Source organism: Rhincodon typus, chromosome 1 (assembly GCF_021869965.1).
Source record: "Rhincodon typus isolate 14 chromosome 1, sRhiTyp1.1, whole genome shotgun sequence".
In the NCBI taxonomy this organism is placed as follows: Eukaryota; Metazoa; Chordata; class Chondrichthyes; order Orectolobiformes; family Rhincodontidae; genus Rhincodon; species Rhincodon typus.
The window spans coordinates 70252210-70279737 of NC_063332.1; the positions used below are offsets into that span (position 1 = coordinate 70252210).

The 27528-nt window shown below is 40.0% G+C and overlaps 1 protein-coding gene across 1 annotated transcript in view; it reads right to left on the reverse strand.

Annotated features, from left to right (window-relative positions):
* Positions 1-2439: 2439 nt before the first annotated feature.
* LOC109928132 (cationic amino acid transporter 2-like) overlaps positions 2440-27528 on the reverse strand; it is an 82927-nt gene continuing 57838 nt past the window's right edge. Inside the window, exons 9-11 of the mRNA XM_048598332.1 lie at positions 16237-16403; positions 12405-12513; positions 2440-6956 (exon numbers count right to left, since the gene is read on the reverse strand). Coding sequence (XP_048454289.1) covers positions 6778-6956; positions 12405-12513; positions 16237-16403 — 455 coding nt within the window. The 3' untranslated portion in view covers positions 2440-6777. The remainder of the gene's footprint in view (positions 6957-12404; positions 12514-16236; positions 16404-27528) is intronic.

The window sequence follows — 27528 nt, forward strand, 5'->3', positions numbered from 1 at the left end:
ACTGGCAGACCACTAAGTCCAATTTGAACCTCTCAGTTCTGAATATATTAAAATCTCAGCTGCTGTTTTTGGCATGAGATATTAAACTGAGACCCATTCAGACAGCAAAAAGTTCCCTTGGTACTTTACAAAGAGCAGGTTTTGTTCTCTTGATGAACCTGCTGCATGCAAATTACCTGCCACATTTCTTGACACTTTGAAAGTGCTTTATTGTCTGTAAAGTGTACTGGGATGTTCTGAGGTCATGGGAAATGTCAAAGGAAACCGTTTGTATGTATATCTATTTCCCTCTATGCCATTCACTTCATTTGGTACCTCCTTCTATGAGGAGAATATGCATCAATGATTTCTTGCAGTTAATATACCTCAACTACAGATTGCTGAGATTGTTTTTATAAGAAATTAATCTGGTCCAGCCAAGCATTATAGTATTTGCATAATCAACAAACTACTTTGTGATAATACATTGATGAACACGCTTATAATGAGAGTTTTAGCCTCAGGTTTGGATAATAATTTCAAATCTTGCTGGGTCATAGGTCTTATCTCTCATCAGAGGGAGCAACTGGTGGTGGTTTAATCTGAGGGTCACCATGCCTCAGGCAAGGAAAAGGCTTTAAATTTGGGACCTTTGCAGTGACCTCATCTGATACAGGAACTGAACCTATGGCTGTTAGCATCACACAGCCTTAGAAACCAGCCCTTCAGCCAACCAACCTATGCACACTATATAGCTTCAGTGTGGTGTGATTTTTTGTATGATCTTCTAAAACAAAATTGAAAAAACACTTAGTTATAAATTCTGCCCTCCCTCCCAAAAAATTTATCTCTCCTAAAGGTGCCAACTTAATTTGACTTCTGACCCCATAGATGCAGTCTGAGCAGAGAGGCAGAGGACTTAGGGAGAGAGTTCAGAAAAGTATGCGGAGACAGCTGAAGGATCTGTCATCAATATTAGTTCTCCTTTTAGAGATGAAAAAATCTTTAACATCAGTTGGTTTTGCTGATAAGGGGAAGGGAATGGGGATTGTTGTGAAAATAGGAAGTGCTGGTTAACATAGCTGAGCAAATGAACAATTTATCAATCCTTAGAAAAGCTATTAAAAACTGGTCTGAAGGACGAGCATTTTTGAAACTACGCAGAAATATTTGTGCTTGAGTATATTTTCATTGATTTAAAAAATACACAAAATCCATTTAAAAATGCTCCCAAATAGGCTAATAAAGAACCTTCTTATTCTTTGAGAATGTACGTGGACTTATTTACAGAACATTCTCAAAAACGCTTAAGCAGGTGAGTAGTCTTTAACAAATACAAGGTCTGTGAATAACGAATAGGTAAAACATTCTTAATTCTCATTGTTTGATGTGCTTGTCCTCACAGATGTATATATACATTTTTTGCATCTTAGGCTTTTAATAGATTAGCGTGTATCTGCCTGATCATTTGTAATTCATCAGTAGTTGCCCTTGTGTTATGATTATTTCCACTGATTTTCTTTTCAACATAGTTCTCTGCACAGTAAACTGCTGAAACGGATCATCTGCTTACTGTAGCACCTGTCTTACTTTTCCATTCTAGAATTGGCTGAATCTTTCTTGATTTCAGTAATTACTGAGAATAAAGTTTTACAGCGTTAAATTTTTGGTTGACCAGCAGTAATTCTAAGTAATATTTTTAGTTCATGCTTGGGTTCGAATTGCAGTTGGGAATGTGACAAATGACATTCACCGATGGATTACTAGAGTCCTTGACAATAAACTGTCAGACATTCAGATTTCTGAGGAGTATTTTTTTCTGTTTTTTTTAAATCTTTTGTTAATCAAACATAGTTCTTATTCCTGTGCATAACTTGCTGTGTTTCACTTTCTGGGCAGGCAGGCAAACATTCCTGCTTAGTGCCAGTGCCATTCTCTGAACTAGAAGCTTTAACTGAAAGTCCAAAATGAACCTCCCTTAAACTTTTCTCACTTTTGGTTAAAGTGCTTGTTATTCTTTTCAGCTTTTCTTGATGGCATTTGGAAACTGGGAACTGATTATGCGGGAATCACAGGAATGTACCAACACTTGCACATACAGGAAAATTAGTGCAGAGTTAAATAAAAATAAATCAATGTCTTCATACATACAGTTAATTTTTCTTCTCATCTTCTCAAAAGATATTATAATTATCAAGTATCCTTTGGTAAACATTTGCCTCATCAAGATTTTTCATCTAATAAAAGTTGATGTAAAATAATTTTGTGTGCTGTCTTCTTGAAATGGTTCTGTTAAAATTAATCCCTCAAAATACACTTAAAAATGTTGCCCTATTGTACAAGTAGTGATTAAGCAGCATTGTGAGTGAATTACATTTTTACAAACTGTCTCTTAAGGTTTCAACAGTTTTATCAGATGTACTAATCCAGTTTACTTTGGGAAATAAAAAGGGACAATTGTTCCTTTCTTCCCCATATATTTTGTGTTTCAGCACAATGAGCAGTGAAAACATTATTTATTACAAGCAGCAGATCCTGTTATGATAATATCATCCATTGCAAGCCTTGCCAGTATCACTGATTATCATTCCATTTCAGGACAATGTAATATAATGAAATTAACAAAGGCAAATGACATTCAAACATTTGAATTGGCAGACTCTTTTAGATGTTGTTCTCTATACATATAGTTTTGTTGCCTTCTTATTTGTAATTAACAAGTAGTAACATTTTCGTTTAAAGGTCATCAAGCTACTTCCTAGCATGTTGGAACTTAACCACAACATGCATTAAAATTGTGAAGCTTCATCCAAAGTATGTTAAGGAACCCTAGACTCTACACAACAGAATTACAATTGGAAATAAAAGCAGCAAGTATGAGCAGTTTCTACTAATTTAGCAATTATATATGGAATGCACAGCACTTTGATAAAGAAATGACAAGATTTATCATGAGAGTAACTTTTGCTTTTAGTGTGGGCAGTAAAGAGGTGGCACCCTACCCCACTAAACATTCCAGGCAAATTGGGCGCAGGGTTTATAACAGTTAATTGATCAGCAAAAACCGTCAATCACTGCCGTCAAAAATGAAAATTACATGCATATTTTACTGAGCGCTTGATGTAAAAATTTACCATTTGGTTGATTGCTGACTTGCAAAATACAATAGTGATCAATTTTCCAGTACCACTGTTACCACTGCAGAAAAAAAAGTGTCCCTTTGGTTATATGCCATGATTTAAAATATTCATACATTTAAAAACAAAATTGTAAACTGAAAAGAATGACTTTAACTACAGTTGGGGTCAGGTAGGGGGATTATAGAGTCCATATTGCAAAGATTTTCCTGTGCCTACAATATTATCCCTCTCTACTACTTACTCCAAAGTTGTCAAAACTACTTCATTTGAGGCTGTGTTTAACTAACTTGATTGAGTTAATCTTTTGATGAAGTGACAGAAAGGATTGGTGAGGATTATGCAGTTGGCTGGTGTATAAAGACTTCTAAAAGACTTGGGCAAGAACATAGCAGGTGAAATATAATGTGAATAAATGAGGCGTTGTGAACATTGATAGAAAAAAGCAGAAAGACATTTCTTAAATAGTGAAAAGTTGGAAACTGCTGGCCTCTAAAGTGAATGAGTGGCATGGGGGTGATGTTGTTGCATTAGCAATCCAAAACCCCAGGGTCCTGGTGGCATGAGTTCAAATCCCACTGTGAGAGGTGGTGAAATCTGAATTTTAAAGAGCTAGCTTAATGATGACAATGTAACCAGTGTTGTCTGTTGCAAAAACTCATCTCGTCCGTATATGCCCTTTAGGGAAGGGAATCTGTCATTGCCTGGCCTGCATGTGACTCCAAAACCACAGCAATGTGATTGACACTTAACTGCCCTCCAGGTGATCAGGGATGAAAATCAATGCTGGCCTAGCCAGTGATGCCCATATCCTCTGAATGAATTTTAAAAATGTAGGTGCACCAAATAATAAGGAAGAAAATTGGCATGTTAATAACAAGAGAATTTGAGTACAAGTGCTGCAGTTGTTTAGATGCTTGGTGAGACCACACTAAATATTATGTCCAGTTTTGGTCTCCTTATTTAAAGATATGCTATGATTGAAATGAAACAGAGGTTTGCCAAATTAATCGTCTGGATGATGGGATGTTTATGAGGAGACATTGAGTAAAATTGGCCTGTATTCTCCAGAGTTTTGAAGAATGAGAATTGACTTCACTGACATTTACAAAGTTTCTACAGGGCATGACAGGGTTAATGCAAATAGGATGTTTCCCCTAGCTAGTGACTTTAGAACTAGGAGACATAATTTCAGTGACAAAAATTGAAATTGCTGGAAAGGCACAGCAGGTCTGGCAGCATCTGTGGAGAGAAATCAGAGTTCACGTTTTGGGTCAAGTGTCTCTTCCTCAGAACATTTGGAGTACCACATACAACTCCGGTCACACTGCTATAGGAAGAATGTTATTAAACTGGAAAGGGTGTGAAAAAGATTTAAAAGGATGTTACTGAGACTGGAGGGTTTGATTTATAAGAGACTGGATAGGCTGGGACCTTTTTTCACTGGGGCGTAGGAGGCTGAGGGATGACTTTATAGAGGTTTATAAAATCATGAGGGGCATAGATAAGGTGAATAGCCAAGGTGTTTTCGCCAGGGTAGGGAGTCCAAAACTAGAGGGCATAGGTTTAAGGTGAGAGGGGAAAGATTTAAAAGTGCCCTGAGGGGCAACTTTTTCACAGAGAGGGTGGTGCACATATGGAACAAGCTGGCACAGGAAGTGCCAGAGGTGAGTACAATTACAACATTTAAAAGACATTTGGACAGGTACACGGATAGGAAAGGTTTAGAGGAATATGGGCCAAATGCAGGCAAGTGGGACTAGTTCAGTTTCGGAAACCTAATCAGTATGGGTGTGTTGGGCCGAAGGGTCCGTTTATGTGCTGAATGACTCCATGACACTATAACTGGTTGATTTGAAAATATATAAACACCTGGGCTGAGGCTGTTAAGCAGTCCTTAATTGCCTGTTAGGGGTTTCAATTGGTGGTAGGGTGAGAGAGTCAAACAAAGACTTACCCTCTGCAACTTAAGCTCATCCCCTATGGGAGGAGAAGGTTTTACCCATAGAGAATAAAAGCAAGGAAGTTTTGGTTAAGCTTTACAAAACACTGGTTTAGACTCAACTGGACTTTAATGTCTCGAATTGGACATCATGCTCTAAGAATGATGTGAAGGACTCAGAAATAGTGCAGAAGATTTATGAGAATGGTTCCTACAATGCAGAACACCAATTATGTGAATAATTTGGTAAAGCAGGTGTTGTTCTCTCTACGGAATAGAAGGTTTGAAAGAAAATTTTGAAGAAACGTTCAACATTGTGAAGTGTCTCAGAAGCTATTTCAATTAGCAGGTGCTTTGAAAACCTGAAGCTACTGATTTAAGATTGGCAAAAGGACTAACAATGATGTGAAGGAAATCTTTTTTATGTACTGAATGGTTAGGACCTGGAATGCACTGTCTGAGTGTGTTGATGGCAGACATTTTCATGGCTTTCCAAAAGGTAACTAGGTATCTAAAAAAAATTGCAGGGCGATGGGGAAACAGCATGGGAGCAGAATTAGTTGGGTTGCTTTTACAGATAGCTGACATCGGCATAGTGCTATAACCACTTTAGAATTCATTTTTGAGAATCACAGCTCATCATTACATGATCCAAGAGTTTGGTGCTTCACAGATTTTTTTTTGCGTTTTGTCAAATGAAGGCGATTTATAATCAGGAATTCAAAATATAGCACCATCAAAACAGATAGGAACATCCCTTATAAGGACTTAGGAATATTAAATATTTTGTAAATTCACACAAATTGCCTTCTACATATGATTTTGAACTTTAGAAGCATGAGTGGTTGTCTCACAATTTCATACAAACTTGCAACTGTGTGATCCGAACCCCTTTGTTAGATTTTTAAGATGTAGTGGCTGCAAACTAAAATTGGCAGATATATGTGTTAAAGGAGTTTTAATGTTTCAGAATACTTTAGGGTGGTATTTTTCCAAGTTTCCAGAGTTTAGTAAATGGAGAAAATGCACATTTTTTGCTTCCCCCTTTTGTTTATAAAAATGTGAATGTAAGAACACTCAGTAAAATAGTGATTGTGAATGTAAGAACACTCAGTAAAATAGTGATTGTGAATGTAAGAACACTCAGTAAAATAGTGATTGTGAATGTAAGAACACTCAGTAAAATAGTGATTAAACGCTGCAGAGCTGGCTCGAGGGCCATATGGCCTACGCTTTCTCCCATTTCTTATGTTTTCATTTGTCACCTTCTGAATGAATGAAATAGCATCCACAGAACACTTTAATTTGGAGTTACAGAAAATCTTTTAAAGACTGTGATAAATGTTGCATTACACTGCCCGACTAGTTTAAAAAACACATACTTTTGCTGCTTTGCAGAAAAATGGAAATTAAAACCTTTACAGTCACCTGCCACCTACTAGATAATCTTTTATCAGGGCAGACATTGTTTCAGGAAAATATATTTTAGTTTTTGATGGGACAAAGAAAATCTTGGTGTTACTGCACATGACCTGTAGATAATCAACAAACATTCAGTTCCCCTTTCAGTAATTTCAGGTGATCTGCTGCAAAACACTCACTTATAAGTACTATTTACCTATTAAGAATTTTTTTTTAAATTCTGAGACCAAAGTCAATACATTGCTCCTGATAACACAAACATATCTGATGTAGGAAACTGGCACATTTCATTGCTGCTTAAAGCTGACATTCACTTGTCTTTTCATGTACTATAAACTGGTCAAGCTCAGTCGCCATTTCATTGTCGTCCATTCCTTCCAAGTTCTTTGTGTGCTCAGTTTCACTGTACACTGATTCATCGTCACGGTGACTTTCCACACTATGTCTGATGCCATAACCAAAATAGATTGCAAATCCTTTAAGCAGAATAAAAATTATTAAATGGAGCAGACCATATTAATATGTCATTATTGATTAACAAGTTACGTTGTAATATATTGGGCGGCACGGTGGCTCAGTAGTTAGCACTGCTGCCTCACAGCGCCAGGGACCCAGGGTTTGATTCCACTCTCGGGCGACTGTCTGTGTGGAGTTTGCACATTCTCCCCGTGTCTGTGTGGGTTTCCTCCGGGTGCTCCGGTTTCCTCCCACAATCCAAAGATGTGCAGGCTAGGTGGATTGGCCATGCTAAATTGCCCATAGTGTTCAGGGATGTGCAGATTAGCGGGGTAGGTCTGGGGGATGCTCTGATGGTTGGTGTGGACTTGTTCGGCTGAAGGGCCTGTTTCCACACTGTTGGAATTTCAACAAGATTGTAATATGGTATGATCTGCCTGTATGGCACCCAAAATGACACTTTCACTGTATCTCATACATGTGACAACAATAAATCGAATCACAATAAAACAAAAATTAAAACTTTCTGAAATAACACAGTGTGGAGCTGGAGGAGCACAGCAGGCCAGGCAGCATCAGAGGAGCAGGAAAGTTGACGTTTTGGGTCGGGACCCTTCTTCATTTCTGGGTGAAGCCTGGCCTGCTGTGCTCCTCTAGCTCCACACTGTGTTATCTCTGACTCCAGCATTGGGAGTTCTTACTATCTCTGAGTGAGTCAAAAGTTTCTGAGGTTTTCTTTATGAAAGACAAAAGTTCTGGAAGAAATATTCTGTATTTGGTACCTCTACAAAATGATGAAATTTGATAGGGAGAAAAATCTGTTAATAGATTCAGGGAGGGTTGCGGTTTAGTAATGACACCCTTCCATCTTTTTATTATGTTTAGTGAACATTCCTTAAGTATAAAGGTTAGCTGTAACAAGGTTTACATGAATGAATCGTTTACTGGGAAAGTTACGAAGAAAACAAAGGAATTTGTAAGACTGGCAAAAACCTACTTTGGTTACGCAACATCATTACAGAATCCAGTCTTTTAAAAATTTTAGAACCTCATCTAATTTAACGTACATTGTTTTACAACTATTTTAATAAATATGGTAACCAATTATAACAGCACATGGCATTACAACTTGCAACTCAAACCAGCCAAGTGAAACTCTTATTTCTGGATATTGTTCTTCAGCAAGCTCGTCCATGTCCTCTAGCATTACACATGTTAAGTCAAATTATGGCTACTGACAATTACATTTCTTTGATAATTTTTTAAAAAATGATTCCTCTCTCTTTTCAGAATTTGATAACATTTTTTATTTCTGTCAGCCCTCTCCTGGACCTATCTTATTTCCCCTTTCTATCCCCTGAAAAAACTGCACATTTTGTTGAAACTTTTCATCTCATACTCATTATGACAATAAGTGTCAATGCATATGAAAATGAATGATTATACTGTATGAGAAGACAGTGATGATTGTTTGGGAAGACAACTCTTGAGTGGTAGAGCCATTGACATGGAGAATGCACGAGTTAGATGATGACTGGCAGCTAACTGTCAAGCTTTATTTCAATTTTAGGCCAATCAGGTTGATTCTGATTGGTCAAAGAATTGACCAAGGATTGGCAAATGAACCAGACAACGGCTGTCAGTTATTTTGTTAGGCTAAAACAGGCATAATGACTGTACATGTACTTTCTGTATTAACATAAATACCCTATACTAAGTGCAGCTGTACCACATTGACAATCCTAAATTGGACGTCAGCATAATTTTTTGCTGACTCTGGACTGTTTACCACATGTTGTTCCATCACTGAAATAGAAACAACATGTACAAATAGTGCCTGTTTCAACAACAAAATGGGTGACAGGCATTCTATGATCAATGTATAACCTTGAGAAATCATCAATCAGAATCAACCAACGCATTTTAAAATTTATACAAATTTGGCACTCTTCTTCTAACTAGTGCATTCGCCTCTACAAATCAGAGTCCACACACACTGATCATCCTCAATACTAATCCTCTGACAGTGTGGCACCTCCTCAGTACTGATCCTCTGACGGTTTGACACCTCTACAAGATGGATCCTCAGACAGTGTTGCACTTTTTCTGTACTGGCTATCTGCTGGTATGATACATATGGACCCTCATACTCCCTCCGCACTGACCCAGTACTGACCCTTTCACAGTGCAGCTCTCCCACAGCACCAACTCTGTAACAGTGTGGCACACCCTGCAGTACTGACCCGCACACAGCAGCAGTCCTTTTGTGCTGATCCTCAAATGGTGTGGCATTCCCTGAGTACTGAGACTTTAACAGCTGCACTCCCCCATTATTGACACCCTGACCATGTGATACTTGTCCTGATCCTCTGATGGCCTGCACCAGCATTTGGGCTGGTGAGGTCTTGGGAAAATGTGGCCCTCCTTGGCTCCTATTGCAGGTTCATCAAGTTCCCACTAACCATTCATATTCCAGTCAACTCCTATCTCTTAGACTTTGAACAATTAACTAAATCTTTGACTTTTTTGAGCTCTCATGAATGACTAATAACAACATATTGTTTCAAATGTGTTCAATTTTACATAAGTGGCCTTTACACACTTGTAAGCCCAAATAATGTGGCTCCAAGTCTTATTGATGCCTGAATACCTGCTAAGTGAATGGACATCATATTGTAGCTTCATGTCTGAAAAAAAAAGTTTCCAACTTTGCCTTTAGGCAGTCACTGTATTGGAAATCAGATAGACTGGCAGTGAAAATGAGAACACTAGAGCCTTGTGCTTAAACATTTACAAGATTTTGTTCAGACACACATTGTATTTATTTGGTGCATCTCCAACTAACAACTCAACTCTTCTTTCAAACTGCTCCTAAATGTGTGCACACAGTTGGCAATTATTGCTCCCATATTGCTTAATCTTCCATATCCTCCCTCCAGAAGGCCCATTCATTTCAAACAAAATCAAGTTACAATGCAAAATGTTAACTCTATATTAATTGGGTATTGCTTGTATTCAAGTGGTGGGCATTAATAATTTGGGCTCACAAGTGTGTAAAGGCCACTTACATAAAATAGGGGAGGTGCTGAACATCTTTTAAACTGTATGTTTTTACCAGTCATTCATGAGAGCAGAGGTTAAGGTGCTAAACTGGAACAGGCTCAATTTTGGGTCCATTGGACAGGATCTAGCAGAAGTCGATTGGGTGAGGCTGTTTGAAGGAAAAGGAATGAATGGCAAATGGGCGGCTTTTAGAGGTGTAATATCAAGAGTCTGGGGACAGTGTGTCCCTGTTAGGGTGAAGGGAAAAGCTGGCAGGTTTAGGGATCCCTGGCTAATGAGGGGTATTGAGGCGCTAGTCAGGAAAAAGAAGGTATCCATTGGGTTTAAGCTATCGGGCTCGAGTGAATCCCTAGATCACTATAAAAAGTGGAGGAGCACACTTAAGAGGGAAATCAGAAGAGCAAAAAGAGGGTATGAGATGGATCTGGCAGATAAGGTTAAGGATAATCCCAAGAGGTTCTATAGCTATATTAAAAGTAAAAGGGTGGCTAGGGAGAGAGTAGGTCCCCTTAAAGATAAGCATGGCCATCTATGCGTGGAGCCACAGGAGATGGGGGAGGTTTTTAATGAATATTTCTCCTCAGTATTCACGGAGGACAGAATCATGGATGCTAAGGAATAAGAGAAACAAGTGAGAGAAACATGTTTCGGACCGCATACATATTACCAGAGATGAGGTGTTTGCAGCCTTAAAGTGCATTAAGGTGGATAAATCCCCTGGGCCTGATCAAGTCCATCCTCGGACATTGCAGGCGGCTAGGAAAGAAATTGCAGAGGCCTTTGGAGAGACTTTTGCTTCATCTTTAGTCACTGGTGAAGTTCCAGAAGACTGGAGGGTGGCTAATGTTGTTCTATTGTTTAAGAAAGATAGCAAAGACAAGCCAGGAAACTATAGGCCAGTGAGCCTGACATCAATGGTAGGCAGGTTATTGGACAGGATACTGCAGGACAGGATCAACGAACATTTGGATAGTCAAGGTCTGATTAGGGATAGACAGCATGGATTTGTACACGGGAAGTCATGTCTGACAAATCTTTTAGAGTTTTTCGAAGAGGTAACCAAGTGGATACATGAGGGTAGGGCAGTGGATGTTGTCTGTATGGACTTTAGTAAGGCCTTTGACAAGTTCCCACATGGCAGGCTAGTCATGAAGGTTAGGCTGCATGGGATCCAGGGAGAGCTAGCTAATTGGATTCAAAATTGGCTTGATGGTAGGAAGTAGAGGGTGATGGTTTAATGTTGTTTCTTGGACTGGAAGACATAGTTAAACTGGAAAGTGTGCAAAGAAAATTTATGAGGATGTTGCCAGGACTAGTAGGCCTGAGTTATAGGGAGAAGTTGGCCAGGATTGGACTTTATTCCTTGGTACATAGGAGAATGAGGGGTGACCTTATTGAGGTGTATAAAATCATGAGGGGCATAGATAGGATGAATGCATATAGTCTTTTTCCCAGGGATGGGGAATTGAAAACTAGAGGCCATTGGTGTAAGGTGAGAGGGGATAGATTTAAGAAGGACCTGAGGGGCAACTTTTTCACGCAGAGTGGTGCGTATATGGAATGGGCTGCCAGAGAAAGTGGTTGAGGCAGGTACAATAGCAACATTTAAAACACATTTGGATAGGAAGGGCTTTTTGTTTCTTTTTTCATTAATGGAATGAGGGCATTGCTGACTAGGTAGCATTTAGTGCCCATCCCTAATTGCCCAAAGGGCAGTTCAGAGTCAACCAGATCGCTGTGGGTCTGCAGTCACATGTAGGCCAGACCAGGTAAGGATGGCAGTTTCTTCCCCTAAAGAACATTAGTGAACCAGGTAGGTTTTTCCTGACAATCAACGATGGATTCATGGTCATCATTAGATTCTTAATTCCAGATATTTTAGTGAATTCAAATTCCACCATCTGCCTTGGTGGAATTTGAATCCAGGTCCCCAGAATGTTATCTGCATCTCTGGATTAACAGTCCAATGGCCCACCAGGCCATTGCCTCCCTAGTTTAGGGATAGACCAAATGTGGGCAATTGGAACTAGCTGAATGAGCTGCATGGACCAGTTTGGGCAGAAGGACCTGTTTCCAAGCTGTATTACTTTATGACTCTATATAAAAATAAGTAGTATTGGAAGTGAAATCAAGGTTGACGCCATGACTGAAGATCCAGGCAGGTACTGGCCTCTGTCTAGTACCTCACCTAAATATCCAACATTCATGAGTGACTCTTGATGAGTGCTGAAACATTATCAGTTTGTGGTGAACACTGCAACTGATCCTGAGTGGTCTTCAGCTGACATTCCTGTGCATTCAGTGGCACAACAGCCACCAGGTATTTTAGAGCTGTGAATCCTGACATGCAACAGGAAATTTCAAACATTTTAAATAGTTTAGAAAATCATATTCCCAGTACTTACCAACAGCCATCCAAATAGAAAAACGAATCCAAGTGCCTCCATTCAACTGCATCATCAAGTAGATATTGACAAAGATGCTGATTAGAGGTAGGAATGGTAAAAGTGGAACCTAAAATATATCAAATGGTTTGTGTTAACTTAATATAAAAAGGTTTTTTTAATTCATTCACGGGATGAGGGCATCACTGGCTAGGCCAACATTTATTGCCCTCAGGGCAGTTAAGAGGCTCCACATGGCTTTGGATCTGGAATCACATGTAGGCCAGACCAGGCAAGGATGGCAGTTTCCTTTCCTGAAAGACATTAATAGCCCACATGGGCTATTCCAACAATTGGCAATGGATTCATGGTCATCATTAGACTCCTATTTCCAGATTCTTTTACTGAATTCAAATTCCACCAGTGGGATTCAAACCTGGGTCCCCAGAACATTGTGTCTCTGGATTAACATCCAGCGATAAAGCACATAGGTCATTGCCTTCCCCTAAGTATGGGTGTAGAAATCCTACAAATTACATTTTTCATGAATGGCAATTCACAGAAGAATCTGCTGTAATGCTTTTATAGTTGTGTGAATTAGACAATAATAGTCACATTTTCGCTCCCGAGTCAGATGGATAGCCTGAATTGGGAAATTGCCCCACTCACTGCAATCGCCTCTGATAAGGCGTTCTGCTGACCCAGTTTTCATTTGGGGGGGTGGGGAGGTGGGTGCAGGTTAGAGTTGGGCTCACTGCCCCCCCGGATGTGGACTGGGGGTGGCTGCAGAGGCTGCTGAGTGCCAGGGCAGGCTGTTTAAAAGAACTGCCTCAGTTTTCTGGGACTTCTTCCCAGTATTTTTGTTAAATATTAGGTGTTCTGTGCTGCATTAACCAATCACTGCCCACCCATTATCCATGCCAACTCATGCCCACTAACTAACATTTTGGTCAGCTCTGAGGGGGATTTGGAGGAGGGTTTGGGGTGTAGAGGAGTAGAAGAGGGTTCCAAGAGAGGACTGACTGTGGGGGGTCAAGGGAATGGAGGAGCATAGTGGGAAGGGCTTGGTGTTGTGGGTGTGGTGGAAAAATCAGCCAAGGTAAGAAAAGGAGAAGCCAAAAGGATTCATCAGTGCTGTCGAAATGTGGTTTTATCTTGAAGTGTCAGCTGGACAGAGGCCCTACAGTCACCTACAAAATTTCAATTTTCCCCATTGTTGTGTTATGTCTCATGGGTTAGTCTGACTTTAAGATAAATGCTTATGATACCATCATTGTATCATAACATATGACTTGAGGAAATTGTCTCATACTGGACCTTATCCTGCGATCGTTTGAAGTGCTGGAAGCACTTAATATTAGCCCAGACACATGTGCCTGAGGAATGTAATGTTTGCACACAATAAATAGTTGCAAAAATGTCTGTTTGTTTCTTCAATACTACAATATCCATATCCAATTTCTTGTGTTACAAGAGGCAACATATGCATCAAGTTAAAAAAAAACAGTTGGAGGCAAACTCATGCCACCCAGAGAGTGATCTCAAGGAAAGTGACCGTTTATAATCCATAAAAACGAGCACTAGCTGATGCTGCAAGTTCATCCATAACCCACAGAATGAAGAGTGCAGCACTAAACACTAACATGAACATTCAGAAAGTGTGCAAAAAACATAATATCATTATTTCCACAATACTGGAAACATCCCTGTTGTCATTGTAACCATCAATGTATACTGACCATGAGGTGTAACAGTCTAAAATAACAATAATGTGCACATGATCAAGGTGAAATCAATGTAATATAAATTACTGACAAGTGAAATTTAAATTTGAAAACACCCATGCTATCTTTGCATTCTCAATAAATCTTATGTTAATGGCAGTGGCCGTTGGAGAGGAAAGCGGTGGCTGCAATGAAGAGTATTTCTGTTTGATCAGGAAGCTCCGTTACATTCCACCTGTCCCTGCTACATTATTGGCTGGTGGTGCATTTGAGAACTGAAGAGAATCACCCACAGTGTCATCAAATATATCACTCGTGCGTGCTGCCTGTACTTTACATTTTAATTAGAATTGTGTGGGAACCAGCAAGATAGGGTGAACACTTCTGATTCTGCCATTGGGAACAGTGTGCCACTAACAAAATTCCACCCATCTTTTCTATGTTTACTCTACGAGACATTTCCACAGTCATATAGCCCTTATCTGGTCATCCCTCAACATTCTTTCATACTTTCATTAATAGAGGGATTGAGTTCAAGAGCTGTGAAGTTATGCTCCAGCAATACAAAACCCTGGTTCGGCCACATCTGGAGTATTGTGTCCAGTTCTGGTCACCTCATTACAGGAAAGATGTGGAAGCGTTGGAAAAGGTGCAGAGCAGATTTACCAGGATGTTGCCTGGAATGGAGTGAAGGTCTTACGAGGAAAGGTTGAGAGAGCTAGGGCTTTTCTCTTTAGAACGACAAAGGATGAGAGGTGACTTGATAGAGGTGTACAAAATGGTCAGAGGTATAGATAGAGTAGACAGCCAGAGACTTTTTCCTAGGGTGGAGGTAGCTATTACGAGGGGGCATAGTTTTAAAGTGAGTGGAGGTAGATATAGGGGAGACGTCAGAGGTAGGTTCTTTACTCAGAGAGTGGTAGGGGCGTGGAATGTATTGCCAGAGAGGGTAGTGGAGTCGGCCTCATTAGAGGCATTTAAGCGGCTATTAGATAGGCATATGGATGATAGTATAGGGGTGGAGGTTAGATAGACCTTAGGTTTAGGGTAAAAGTTCGGCACAACATCGTGGGCCGAAGGGCCTGTACTGTGCTGTACTGTTCTATGTTCTGTGTTCTATACAGTCCCAGAATGTTTAACTTTTTTTCCCTGAAAGAACCTCGCAGTTCTGGCATTGTCCATTTACATCTTTTTGGCACTTGTCCTAGTGTTTCTGTTTCCTTTTTATAATACTGTATGGAAACCAGAAATGAGCGGTGTGATATAACCAAAGCTTTGTACAAGTTTAAGAGACCTTTTTGCCCTTCCATTCTGTCCCTCTAGAAATATTCAGTATTTTGGTTGTTCTATTAGCATCTTCTAAATCTCCACTTAATCTACGTACCTATACCCTGGATCCCTTTGCTTTTCTACCCTAGTTACACTCTTAATGATCAAAGCAATAGATTGTCATCTTATTCTTCTAATAACGTACCACCTCACACAGTGAAATTTATTTGTCACCTATTATGCTGACTACATGGGGTGTTTCTATTTGCTAATTTGGAACTGGTTAGAAAATTTGAAAAGATACAATGTAAATTACCATGGACAAAATTAACTGTATGCCAGTGCAACACTAAATTGCAGCGTACACTAAACTCGTGACTGCAGCAACTCATGTATTCACCATCTACCATTCTTTTTCTGTTTTCTTAAATTGGGAAAACCAGCATTTATTGCGTACCTTAATTGATCCGATAAGGTGGTGATGTGCCTTCATTTTGAAATGCTGTGGTCCATATCTATTTTTTCTTATTCTTTGTAATGGTTTGATATTACTGAGCACCTTGTGAGATTACTTCAGAGGGTGGTTAGGAGCTTATCATATTAGTGTGGACTTGACATAGACAAATTAGTTGTGTTTTTATAACAATCTGAAAGTTGTACAGTTCCTTTTTTAAATTTCCAGATCCTCAGAAACAGAATTCAAATTCAAACCACTGAAGTTGAATTTGAACACCTGATCTTTGGCTAGTGGCCCAGTAATATAACCTTTGTGTACTGTATAATTTCTACTCTATAGCATGCAGTTAACTTCTGATTGAATTCAGCAACAGAAACTCTAGAATAGAATGTTGATCAGTTACCATGAATGTTACTTTGAGTTGACTCTGAGGTTGTTTGTAGATGATGAAAACAGAGACACCAAGTATGATCAGCAGTACAGCAAGAATCCCTATGCTCCAGGGCACCGCACAAAGAATGGCTTCATTGGCATAAGTAATCAGCACACTTAATGCACAAATGATAACAGCTGAAAAAGAAAGGTGTAGATTAGAATAGGCATTTAAAATGTGTTACATTTAAGACAAGTACTTAAATCGTAAATTTTGAATCAATGGTGCCTACTATTGCCTATCAATGGTACATAAGGAAGTTGTGGGTACACTGCCCGTGATTTTTTGATATGTATCTTACTAGACCAGGCTTTCTATGCCAGTACACTTCAGCAAATTACCATCTGACCATTTGTATTGTATTATTTATACCTAACTTTTTTTCCTTTTAGAAACAGACAATACTGGAAATACGCAGAAGTCAATATGCACACGACGGGGAACGATAAAATAAAGTTTTAGATATTACCTTTGCTTCACATTTCTGGCACCTGCAGGTTAGTGAACAAAATTAAAGTACAAGGGTTTGGAGGTAAACACTAACATGGATTGAGGGTTGATTACAGGTAGAAAGCAGAGAGTAGGAATAAATGGGTCATTCTCATGTTGGCAGGCTGTGATCAATGGGGAGCTGCAAGGATCAATGCTTAGATCCACCCATGTTCACAATATATATCAATGACTTGGATGTGGAAAGGAATTGTAATATTTCCAAGTTTGTGATTAACAAAACTTGTGGGAATATGAGTTGTGAGGAAGATGCAAATAGGCTTTAAAGGTAATCAGATTGGTTGAATGACAGGGCAAGAGCGTGGCAGATGGAATATGATATGTGAGGGTACTCACTTTGGTAGAAGGAACAATCTCAGAATAAACGGCAGTTGTGCCTCTGTGGTTCATTGATTCTATACAGACTGAACATTTGGTGAATAGACATGGAAGTGCAAAAGGTTCATATGATTGTATGAGGGGCCAAGGGGGAGCTGAGAGGAAGGGAATAGGATAGCAGTTAGGAGGTTTGTGGGGTGAGGGCTACAAGACTTTTTCATGTTTTATTGCCTTTATTCCAACTAGAGCTTTAAACAGCTCACCCCTGCAGCAGTGAGTATGAAAATCATGACCACTTTCTCAAAAATAGGCCTTAACAAATTTTTAGTCCAAATTTTTCCATGTTTTGCTCTCAAATTTGCCAGCCCCCCTATCAGAGGCACCATTTTTTGAACTGACATGGTTTGGATGCAGCAATGGCTCCACCTTTCCTCTTCTTTTCATTAAACTGGCACGTAAACAAATGGAACAAAAATCTTTGCTATCCTGAATGATCTCACCTCACAATTCTTAGTCAGTCAGGCTACTGGTATCCCTGAGTTATAAAACAAACCAACTATCTTCTCTACTATACTGCTACATGTAATTCATGGTATCTTTTTCTTCCACAATAGTTTTTTTTTCCCCCAGTGTCAAGTATCTTCATTATATAATGTCATCCAATAAATTACCAGGCAGAACTGTTTTGCACTATATCAGCCAACTGGCATTATTTGAGAATTCCTTGGTCCAACTGCTGCTTTTGCTGTGATTATTTTGTTTGTACTGTTGAAGTAACTGATGTTATTCCAGCTGGCAATAGAAGGCTTATTATCTTGCCCTTTCTTTCCCCATCAGAACTGCTTCAGCATCTTGGTTCAATCATGCCTTCCATTTCCATAAGCAAGAAATGGGATCATTTGTATTCATTTCTTGGCACTGTGTCCTTTGAGTTCCAAAATTACATCATGGTGCAAATCTAAGCACAGGGCTTCAGAGCAAGAGTAGGCAATTTGTCCCTTTTCTCTTTGGCCTCATTCACTTCTTCTAGCATATGCACTGATGACTGTGGTGCACTGTTTCTGAGTTATGGTAAGCCAAAGGCTCATGAGACATCTGTTCATCCCAAGGGATAGAGGATTCAGGGTGGGAGGAGAGGTCGTGGTGAGATTTAGATCAACTAGACCATGGAAGAACAATCTCCTTGGAGTTGGCATTCTTGCTCAGATTTACCCATCCAAAAGATTTGTTCTTAGCTGACCTTCTCCTGCTTGCCATAGCTCACTTAGGGCAATGGTCTCAGTGTCATAGGGTCTTAATTCCCAGACTATCATTGTAGCACAACATTCACGTCTGTCGCTATTGCGTTTACCCATGGGGTCCCATCTATACCCGGAGCCAAACTTAATATTGAGCAACTGGAAGGTGCCTGTACTTGGTTACTTTTAAATGGCTATTCAACTGTGAAAGATACACCGCCCCAACACAGTGCATCAGAATCACTGCATTGTCCTCTCTTGCAGAACAAGGTCACACAAAATACAATGGAAGAATGGAGAACTGTCATTACATCCCCTGAGCCTGAAGGAGCTGATGGTATTTCATATCGTAGGACTTTACAACACAATCAAGAGCATCTAGAATTGCTTAGGGCATTCAGGATGTGTTGCTTGGAGGGGAACTTGCAGGTGATGATGCTCCCATGTGTCTACTGCGCCTGTCCTTCTGGGTGGTAGTGGTCACAGGCTTGGAAGGTGGCGCTGAGGGAAGCTTGATGAATTTCTGCGGTGCATCTTGTACATAGGACACACTGCTGCTACTGTGTGCCAATAGTGAAGACAGTGAATGTTGAAGGTTGAGGTTGGGGTGCCAATCAAGTGGACTGCTTTCTCCTGGATGGTGTCAAGTCTCTTAAGTGTTGTTGAAGCTGCACTTGTCCACTTGTGCACTTGCAAGTGGAGCCTATTCCATCACACTCCTGACTTGTGACCTGTAGATAGTAGATGGACAATGGTGAGCCAGGAGATGAATTACTTACAGTAGGTTTCCTAGCCCTGACTTGATCTTATAGCGACAGTATTTCTATGGCTGGTCCAGTTCAGTTTCTGGTCAACGGTAACCCCATGATGATGATGCTGGGGAATTCAGTGATTGTAATGCCAATGAAGACTAGACCCTGTTTTGTTGGCAGTTTGTCATTGCCTTGTTCTTGGGTGGCACAAATGTTATTTAATTGCCACTTATCAGCCCAAATGTTCTCCAGATCTTGTTGTATATGGACAAAGGGTACATCATTCTTAAAAACTGCAAGCTGGCCACTCCCAGCCACAGCAGCCTCGAACATAAGAGAGGTAATTGCTGCCTCCAGGATATACAGGATAACCGTTTTTGTGTTTTCACTATTAGTTTTTCCAGTGCCCATGCTGTAGCTCCTTACCGAGTCTGGATTTCTATGGCCCATGACAAGTTGGTGCAATCAAGGCCCCCAAAGTCATTCCTCTGCTGTAAGTCAGCAGCCTTCCACCAGCCAGATGCAGTAATGTTGTACAAAGGTAGTAATGTTGTATGTGGATATTTTGTTGGATAAAGATGCTGATAGAGAAGTTTCTGCTAGTGATTTTTATTGTAAATTGCTGGCTCTGGGGATTTTTTGATGTAGTTCCTCCACTAGATGTAATGGTGAATCCAAAGTGGTAAAAGGAAAGATTTCCTATAGATAGCTGTATGATGTAAGGGATTTCAGGATGTACCCTCCCTGTCTTCTGCTACCTTTGGTGGCTTCTAACTTCCAGGTGGTGATGGCGATGTTATAGAGAATGCAGCAGGGCAACCTCAAAGCTGAGACAACAGTTTCAGCTTGTATGGGAAGGCTTCCCCAAGCAGTTTGGTCATTGGAACTATTGGCTCGACAATGGTCTGCTCCAATGATGTCCTTTGTAGTTCCATGGCTCTCATTATACAGGGAACAGGAGGGACAAGGAAGTATGGATGGCATCAGATGTGCAAACAAGAGTGGCTTTTGCTCTTCAACAGCCACACTCTGGTTGATCTTGGAGCTGTGAGGACAGCAGCAGTGGCTGACAGGCTCAGATGGAATGCGCTGTCCTGCTGCCAGAATGGTGGAAACTCACTGATATTAGCATTTATGAATGATTGCACAAAACTGTATTTTAACTGAGTGACAGTTTTGCAGTTCTTTTACTTCTCCCTATTGAAGTGACGGGCCTACAGAGACAAAAGAACGCAATCAATGGCACGGCAGCCTCCTGTCAAGAATTCTGCCACCCTGGCAGATCCAAATGCTCATGATTTACCCAGTGGAAAGAAACTGTGATGTAATCGTCTCTTCTAGCACGGACAATTTCCCAGATGTTTTAATGAACAGGATACTGGAAGATGTTGTATATGACACCCATTTCCAGCTGAAAAAGATCTGGACATTCCGATATCAATATCACTTTTCAGGTCAATGATAGCACAGCCTTCTCCCTGTGGCAAGGCTTCAAGATTACGTTGAAGGAAATGGCAGTTTTATGACCACCTTCTTGTTGAACGTGAGTAGCTTTAAAAACTCTGTGGTGAATGTGATCTACTGTGCAGATACTTCCTCCTCCTTTTTCAAATCTTGCTGGTGACCACTCATCACCTGACATCCCACTCTTAACTGTGGACCCAGAAGGAATTCCCAATGGGTTTCTGCAGGACACTCGACATTCAGCTACAGATGAAATCTGGAAGTTACGATCTTTTGGACCTGACACTCCAAGGAGATAAAAGTTTATCAGTGTTCCTTAATGCCTGTCCACCCCAACTATTGTTGATAGATAAAGCACTTACATTTTCAACATTAAAATCCATCTTAAATTTATTTATATATCCCTTTAACTTGCCTTGTTGCCTTGAAAGACACTCACTTTCACTTGTATGCATTACCTGGCTTTATAGATTGTAGTTAGTGGGCTTTATAATCTAAAATACACAGCCCCACCCCACATGTCTTCAAAATGGTCCACTGTGCTATACAACTTAGTCACATTGGCACCATTACTGTTATCATTTGTTGGTCTATTTTTCTCTTTTAATTTAGTGGGAAATGAGGTTTGAAAATGTTGCCTAACTGACAGCTAAATCCAAAGAGAGGCATGCCAAGATCTTATCAGTAACTTTAGACGTGTCCAATTTAATAGGAATATTAAATAGGAATAGTTCCCATATTCCCAGTGGTCCCCAGCTTCAAAGTTCACATCCCAAAATAACAGAAGACTTAGTCTTCTACCTCAGCATATCCTGATAGACTATTTACTAATAGCATCCTACAATCAAATAGTTAACAATGAAGCTTTATTTTATGATGACACATGTTTTGTGTTGTATAATACACTTTGCAGTTCATTTGAGATGGGATAGTAGATTGAACAGAGATTATAGCAACGTTATTTTAGAGTATAAGCATGGTTCCAGGGATATAATTCTTCCATTTCATTTAGAATTCCAAACTAGGCAACCCAAATTAATCTGGGAAGCTGGCAGTTACTTGCATGTTTTTCACTGCAAACTACACAATGATTATTGCAAATAATGCAGGCTGGTAGTTCATATTTTCTATAAATATGTAATCAAGGACTCCAAGCACGTAAAGAATGTAGTATTACAGATCTTGGGAATTTTATAGCTCTTCTCAACTGAGATGGAGTAGTCATCCTTTTGATGGTACAAGTGTTTCGAAACATTTTTCTGAAATCTGAAAAGGGCATTGCATGGATGTTAATTGTAGCAAGATGGGGCTGTAACAACTTGATGCAAATCACAAGTTCAATATGGGGAAGATGTTTGGAATGGAGATGCAATACTGACTGCCAACTAGGTTCAATCCTGGCATGTAAATTCTCTCAAAAGGACTCTTGAAGCTGTCCATAATGCATGCCTTTAGTGACTGGGTACTTCAAGATAAATATATACTGTATCTGGATTTGAAAAATGAATTTGTTCATTTAATCAGATCCAATCCTCAGTAACCGGCTTGCATGATATTTTGGTGGAATTTTTTTTTCAGTGTAAAACTTTCCTGTTCGTGCAGCTAAGTATCGAAGATAATTCAGGTCATGGTTTTCACAGAGCTACCAATGCCAATACCTAATTATCTTTCAATTACCAAGTAGGTATTAATTAGTGTGTAAAGAAGTACTCTCAGGTATCAGTACTGAATTTGCCTTTTGAGAGTATGTATCTAGGGGTCCTTGTCCTGTAGTCCTGACTTACTATGAGAAATAACCATTCAGCTTAATCTTTCCCAATCCACTTAGCATCATCCAACTCTATAATGATGTCCTGTCTCTTCTGCATTTCTTCAAAGCCAGTGAATCCAAAGGTATATCGTTCCCTCATGATTAGCTCTCTGATGTCAAAAAAAAACACCTCGTGGTTCCTCTCTGTTTCCCTTGTGACTTGGCAATCAGAACTGAATAGAGTTCAATGAATGAAGTACTCAAAGTAAGAAGCACGACGGTCTTAGACTTCTAGATTCTGATTTTCAACAGCTCCAATATTGGTGCCCAAAATGTGTGGCTTTAAGGGCACAACTAATTTAAAGCATGTTGAGTTGACTATGATGGAATAGATTTAGTAATTAATGTAACATCCCAACAGAACTTTGGCCTTGTAATTGGCAGTGAGCCTAATGAGGCAAAATATTAAAGGTTAAATTTTAAAGTAAAGTGCTCACTTACAGTTAAATGGCTGCATATTGTGGAAAATATAATGTCAGCCGAGAGAAATTGATTCCAAATGTTTGCCAGATTTTGGCCAGATTGTATCCAGGATAGAGAGGAACAAAAATAGTGACACTAGACATGAATTTTCATAGAAATAAATAATCAGTGAAACATGTATTCCATAGATTAATATTGAAATAGCAAAGGAGGAAATAAAAGAAAATATTGATAGGCTTCACATTATCCATTTTCAACTAATCCCATGAGACTATAAATTATTGGAGCAGAATTAGGGCATTCAGCCCATCAAGTCTCTCACCAATCAATCATGGCTGAAATGTTTCTCAACCCCACACTCTTGCCTTCTCCTCATAATCTTTGATGCATTTACTAAATCAATAACCTATCTAACTTTGTCTTAAGTACACCCAATGACTTGGCCTCCACAACCTTTTGTGGCAATGAGTTCCACAGATTCAGCTCTCTCTGGCTGAAGAATTCCTCTTCATCTCAGTTCTAAAGAGTCATCCCTTCACTCTGAGATTGTGCCCTCAGGTTCTCGTCTCTCTTACTAATGGAAACATTGTCTTCACGTCCACTCTATCCAGGCCTCTAGGTATTCTGCATGTTTCAAAGAGATCGGACATCACTCTTCTGGAGTATTTCCTCCATGAAGTACAGAGCCAGAGTCCTCAACTGCTCCTCAAATGACAAGCCCTTCATCCCTGGGATCATTCTTGTAAACCTACTCTGGATCCCCTCCAATACTAGCACATCCTTCCTTAGGTATGGGCCCCAAAACTGCTTACAATATTCTAAATGCAGATGAGCAGAACTTTATACAGTACATCCCTAATCTTGTATTTTAGCTCTCTTAAATTGAATGCTAACATTGCATTTGCCTTCCTAAAAGCTAAGTGAACCTGCACGCTAACCTTAAAAGAATTCTGAACCAGAATTCTTAAGACCCTTTGTGCTTCATATTTCCAAAGCCTTCCCCCATTTAGAAAATAGTCTACCCCTCTATTCTTCCTATTAAAGTACATAATCTCACATTCTCCCACATTGTATTCCTTCTGCCACTTTGCCCATGCTCCTAGCCTATCCAAGTCGCTTTGCAACCTCCCTGCCTCAACACTTCCTGTCCCTCCACTATCTTTGTGTCATCTGCAAACTTAGCAACAATGCCCTCAGTTCCTTTGACCATATCATTAATGTATAATGTGAATAGTTGTAGTCCCAACACTGACCTCTCTGGAATTCCACTAGTCACCAGCTGCCATCCTGAAAAGACCCCTTTATCTCCACCCACTGCCTTCTGCCAGTCAGCCAATCCTCTATCCACGCCAGTACCTTGCCCCTAACACCATGGGCTCTTACCTTATTTAGTAGTGTCCTGTGCAGGACCTTGTCAAAGGCCTTCTAGAAATCTAAATGGATCATGTCCACTGGGTCTCCTTCGTCTAACTTGCTCATTACCTCCTCAAAGAATTCTAACAGATTTGTCAGGCATGACCTCCCCTTGGCGAAGCTGTGCTGACTCAGCCTTATTCTACCATGCACTTCTAAGTACTCTGTAATCTTATCCTTAATAATGAACTCTAAAATCTTACTAACAACTGAGGTCTGGATAATTGGCCTAAAGCTTCCCGTCTTCTGCCTCCCTCTTTTCTTAAACAGGAATATTCTATTAGCCATTTTTCACAATATACAAAATGCACAAAAACAATCAAAGCAATAAAATGGCAAACCATACTGATGATTAGTTGGCCATAAATAACAGAAAAATGTAATTACATGATGACCCAAGATTCCTGGGATTGGAAGAGGCAGTTATCACATTTTTTACTGGTGAGGGAGGGGCCACAAATCAACATAGTTAGATTATGTTTAGTTGGATCATACCCTTAAATTCCAGTTTGGGAATACAGGTGTTTATTATGTCAAAAGGCAAATAACAAGTGGGTTTTTTTAGGCTTCTTTGGGAAATTCCTCTTGTTATACATTGAAATGCCTCTTTAGAATTCAAACTAATTGACTCTTATGAATCCTCCTAAAAGTACCAAATTTTCATTAGAGTAAGGTGATCTACCCTGAAGGAGATCAATCATTTTCTCTAATTGAAATGGTTCCATACAGAAATGTAGAGTATCAGCAACAAAAAAATTTCTAGCTATTTCAGCTTCCAAAAAGCTCCACTCTACCTTAGACTGACTGCCTTGGGGTCAGGTGTCAACCTGCTCAGAGAAATGCAATTATACCCTTTGTGTAGTTATATGACCTCTATCTCTGCTGTAAATGCCCTTGTGTGCTGTCGGTGGTGCCATTAAATATGTGTCATTTGAATCATGGTGGCAGAAAAGGCGCAACAGAAAAAGACAGTACTCATACATCTAGTTGAACTCTGAGAGTTTGGACAAATGAAAGATGACCTTATCAGAAATAGGATTGTCTTAGGTACGCGTAGTACAGTGGTGAGAGTGGGACAGCTGAGAGTGGAGAAACTTACTATCAAGAAAGCTGCTGGCATGTGCAGAACCTCTGAGATAGTCAATCATCAGTTACACTGTATTGAACGGAGAACAAATGAGACAATGCATTAAGTTGAGAGGCAGTCCATGCTGAATGAAAACAGATTGGTGGGAGGGGGATAAAGACGAAATATTTGCAGAAGAGCTAGCAGAGAGATCAAGGAAAGAGGACAGGATATAAATTTTGCAAAGGATGTCATTAAAGAAAAGGAAAGTATGTCCAGAGTGAGGAACAAGGTCAGAAGTCACCTTTGTCAGGTGAAGGAGCAGCACTCCAAAAGCTTATGATTTCAAATAAACCAGGTGGGCTATAACCTGGTGTCGTGTGACTTCTGACCTTGTCCATCCCAGTCCAACACAGGCACATCCATATCAGAGTGAGGGAAGCAGCAACTGAAACTGCTGGAGAAACTCAGCAAGTCTGGCAACATCTACAGAGAGAAAAACAGAGTTAACATTTTGAGTCCAGTGAGTCACTGCTGCCAGCTTGGTGAGTTTTCCCTGCATTTTCTGTTTTTGTTTCAGATTTCCAGCACCTGCAGTTCTTTGAATTTATTCTAAATTCAAGAAGCTGAATCACTCCACACGCAAGTGTTCAGCTAGAAAGATGCAAAAAGCAAGTCTCTAAGAATGGCTGCTGGAGAGACATCAGCTGATGATTCTGAAAAATCCCTCTACATCATACAATAAGTCAGCATTGTCAGATCTGAAGATGATAAATGGTTTGTGACTGCTAGAATGATGGCTGCAGCATTTCAGCATGACGTGTCAGATAATGATTCTTCGTGAACCAGAATGACCTTCATGGATATGTACATAGTAACTCAAGGTTTTGACTTGAAAATGAAGTTCTTGGAAGTAGGATTGAAGCTCTAAGATGGAATGATCCTCATGCCAAGAGGACAAACTAGGCTGAGAGTAATGGGAAGAACGAAGGTTCAGAGTTCCAGACAGTAGTGTTAAGCAAAATCCATTCATCTAAATCTAAAGATTGGAGTAGGAAACCTAATGTGCCAGGAGAGTTTTGCAGGGAACTAAACTACTGTCTGCTCAGCAGATACGGTAAGATTGCAACAGCGTTTTTACATTGGGTCTTGAATATCTTCCTGGTGAATATCAACTCGAAGCAGATGAGAGTGTGAGACCAATTCAGTGTCTGTCAAGGAGAGTTCCAACTGCCTTCAAGTCCAGCCTGAATGACCAGATAAAAGATCTGGAAAAGCTGCAGTCATTAAGGAAGTGACAACTCTTAAAGGCTGGATTAAGTGTTGGTAGCAGAAGAAAAAAAACCTGGAAAAAGTATACAAGCATCCAAAAGATCTCAATAATGCTTCGAAGAGATCTCATTATACTGTGTGGTATCCACAAAATGAGATGTTCATGCATAGAATATATGGTGGGGTGGCGACACCATAGGTAAAGACGACATGGGCAGAAAGGGAATGGGGAACTGCGAGACAGAGAAAACGCACTAGGCAGGCATTGCAGGAGATAATGGGGGTAATGGTTTTTCAGGGATATATATACAGTGAGATCCAAATCCATGGCACCATGATTGGCTCAGCTGGATGTGTGTGGGGAGAAAAAAACAGAATTGGAGATTAATACTGATAGGGAATTCTAGTATAAGGGTTAACAGATAGAGTTACTGCTGCTACAGACATAACATCAGGATAGTAGGTCACCTCCCTGGGGACAGGGTCAAAGATGTCACTGAGCATTTGCAGGACATTGTGAATTAGAGGGAGAACAGTAGAGGTCATGGCCAATGTCAGTATCAATGACATAGGGGAAGAGGCATGGGGTCCTGAAGCAGAGAATAGGAAGCAAAGAGATAAATGAAAAAGCAGGACCATAAGCAGTAGTAATCTCAGGATTACACCCAGTATTAACCACTAGTGTAATCAGGAAAAGCAGATTGGACCAGATGAATCTATGGCTGGAGAGATGTTGTAGGATGGAGCAATTTTTTCTTAAAGGTGCACCAGCATAGGCCTTCAGGTATGTTTTTATCTCTTTTGGATCAATTGATTTTCCTCTAATGTATTTTAATTAAGCCCATCGGATAGTCGACTAGGTGGAAGATTGTTGCAGAAACAGAGGAACACCCACCCTACACCCAACTGCACACACACACACACACACACACACCTGTCACCACCAACACCCCTGCAGCCGTGTGTGTGTGTGTGTGTATAGAGGCAGGGTAGGGA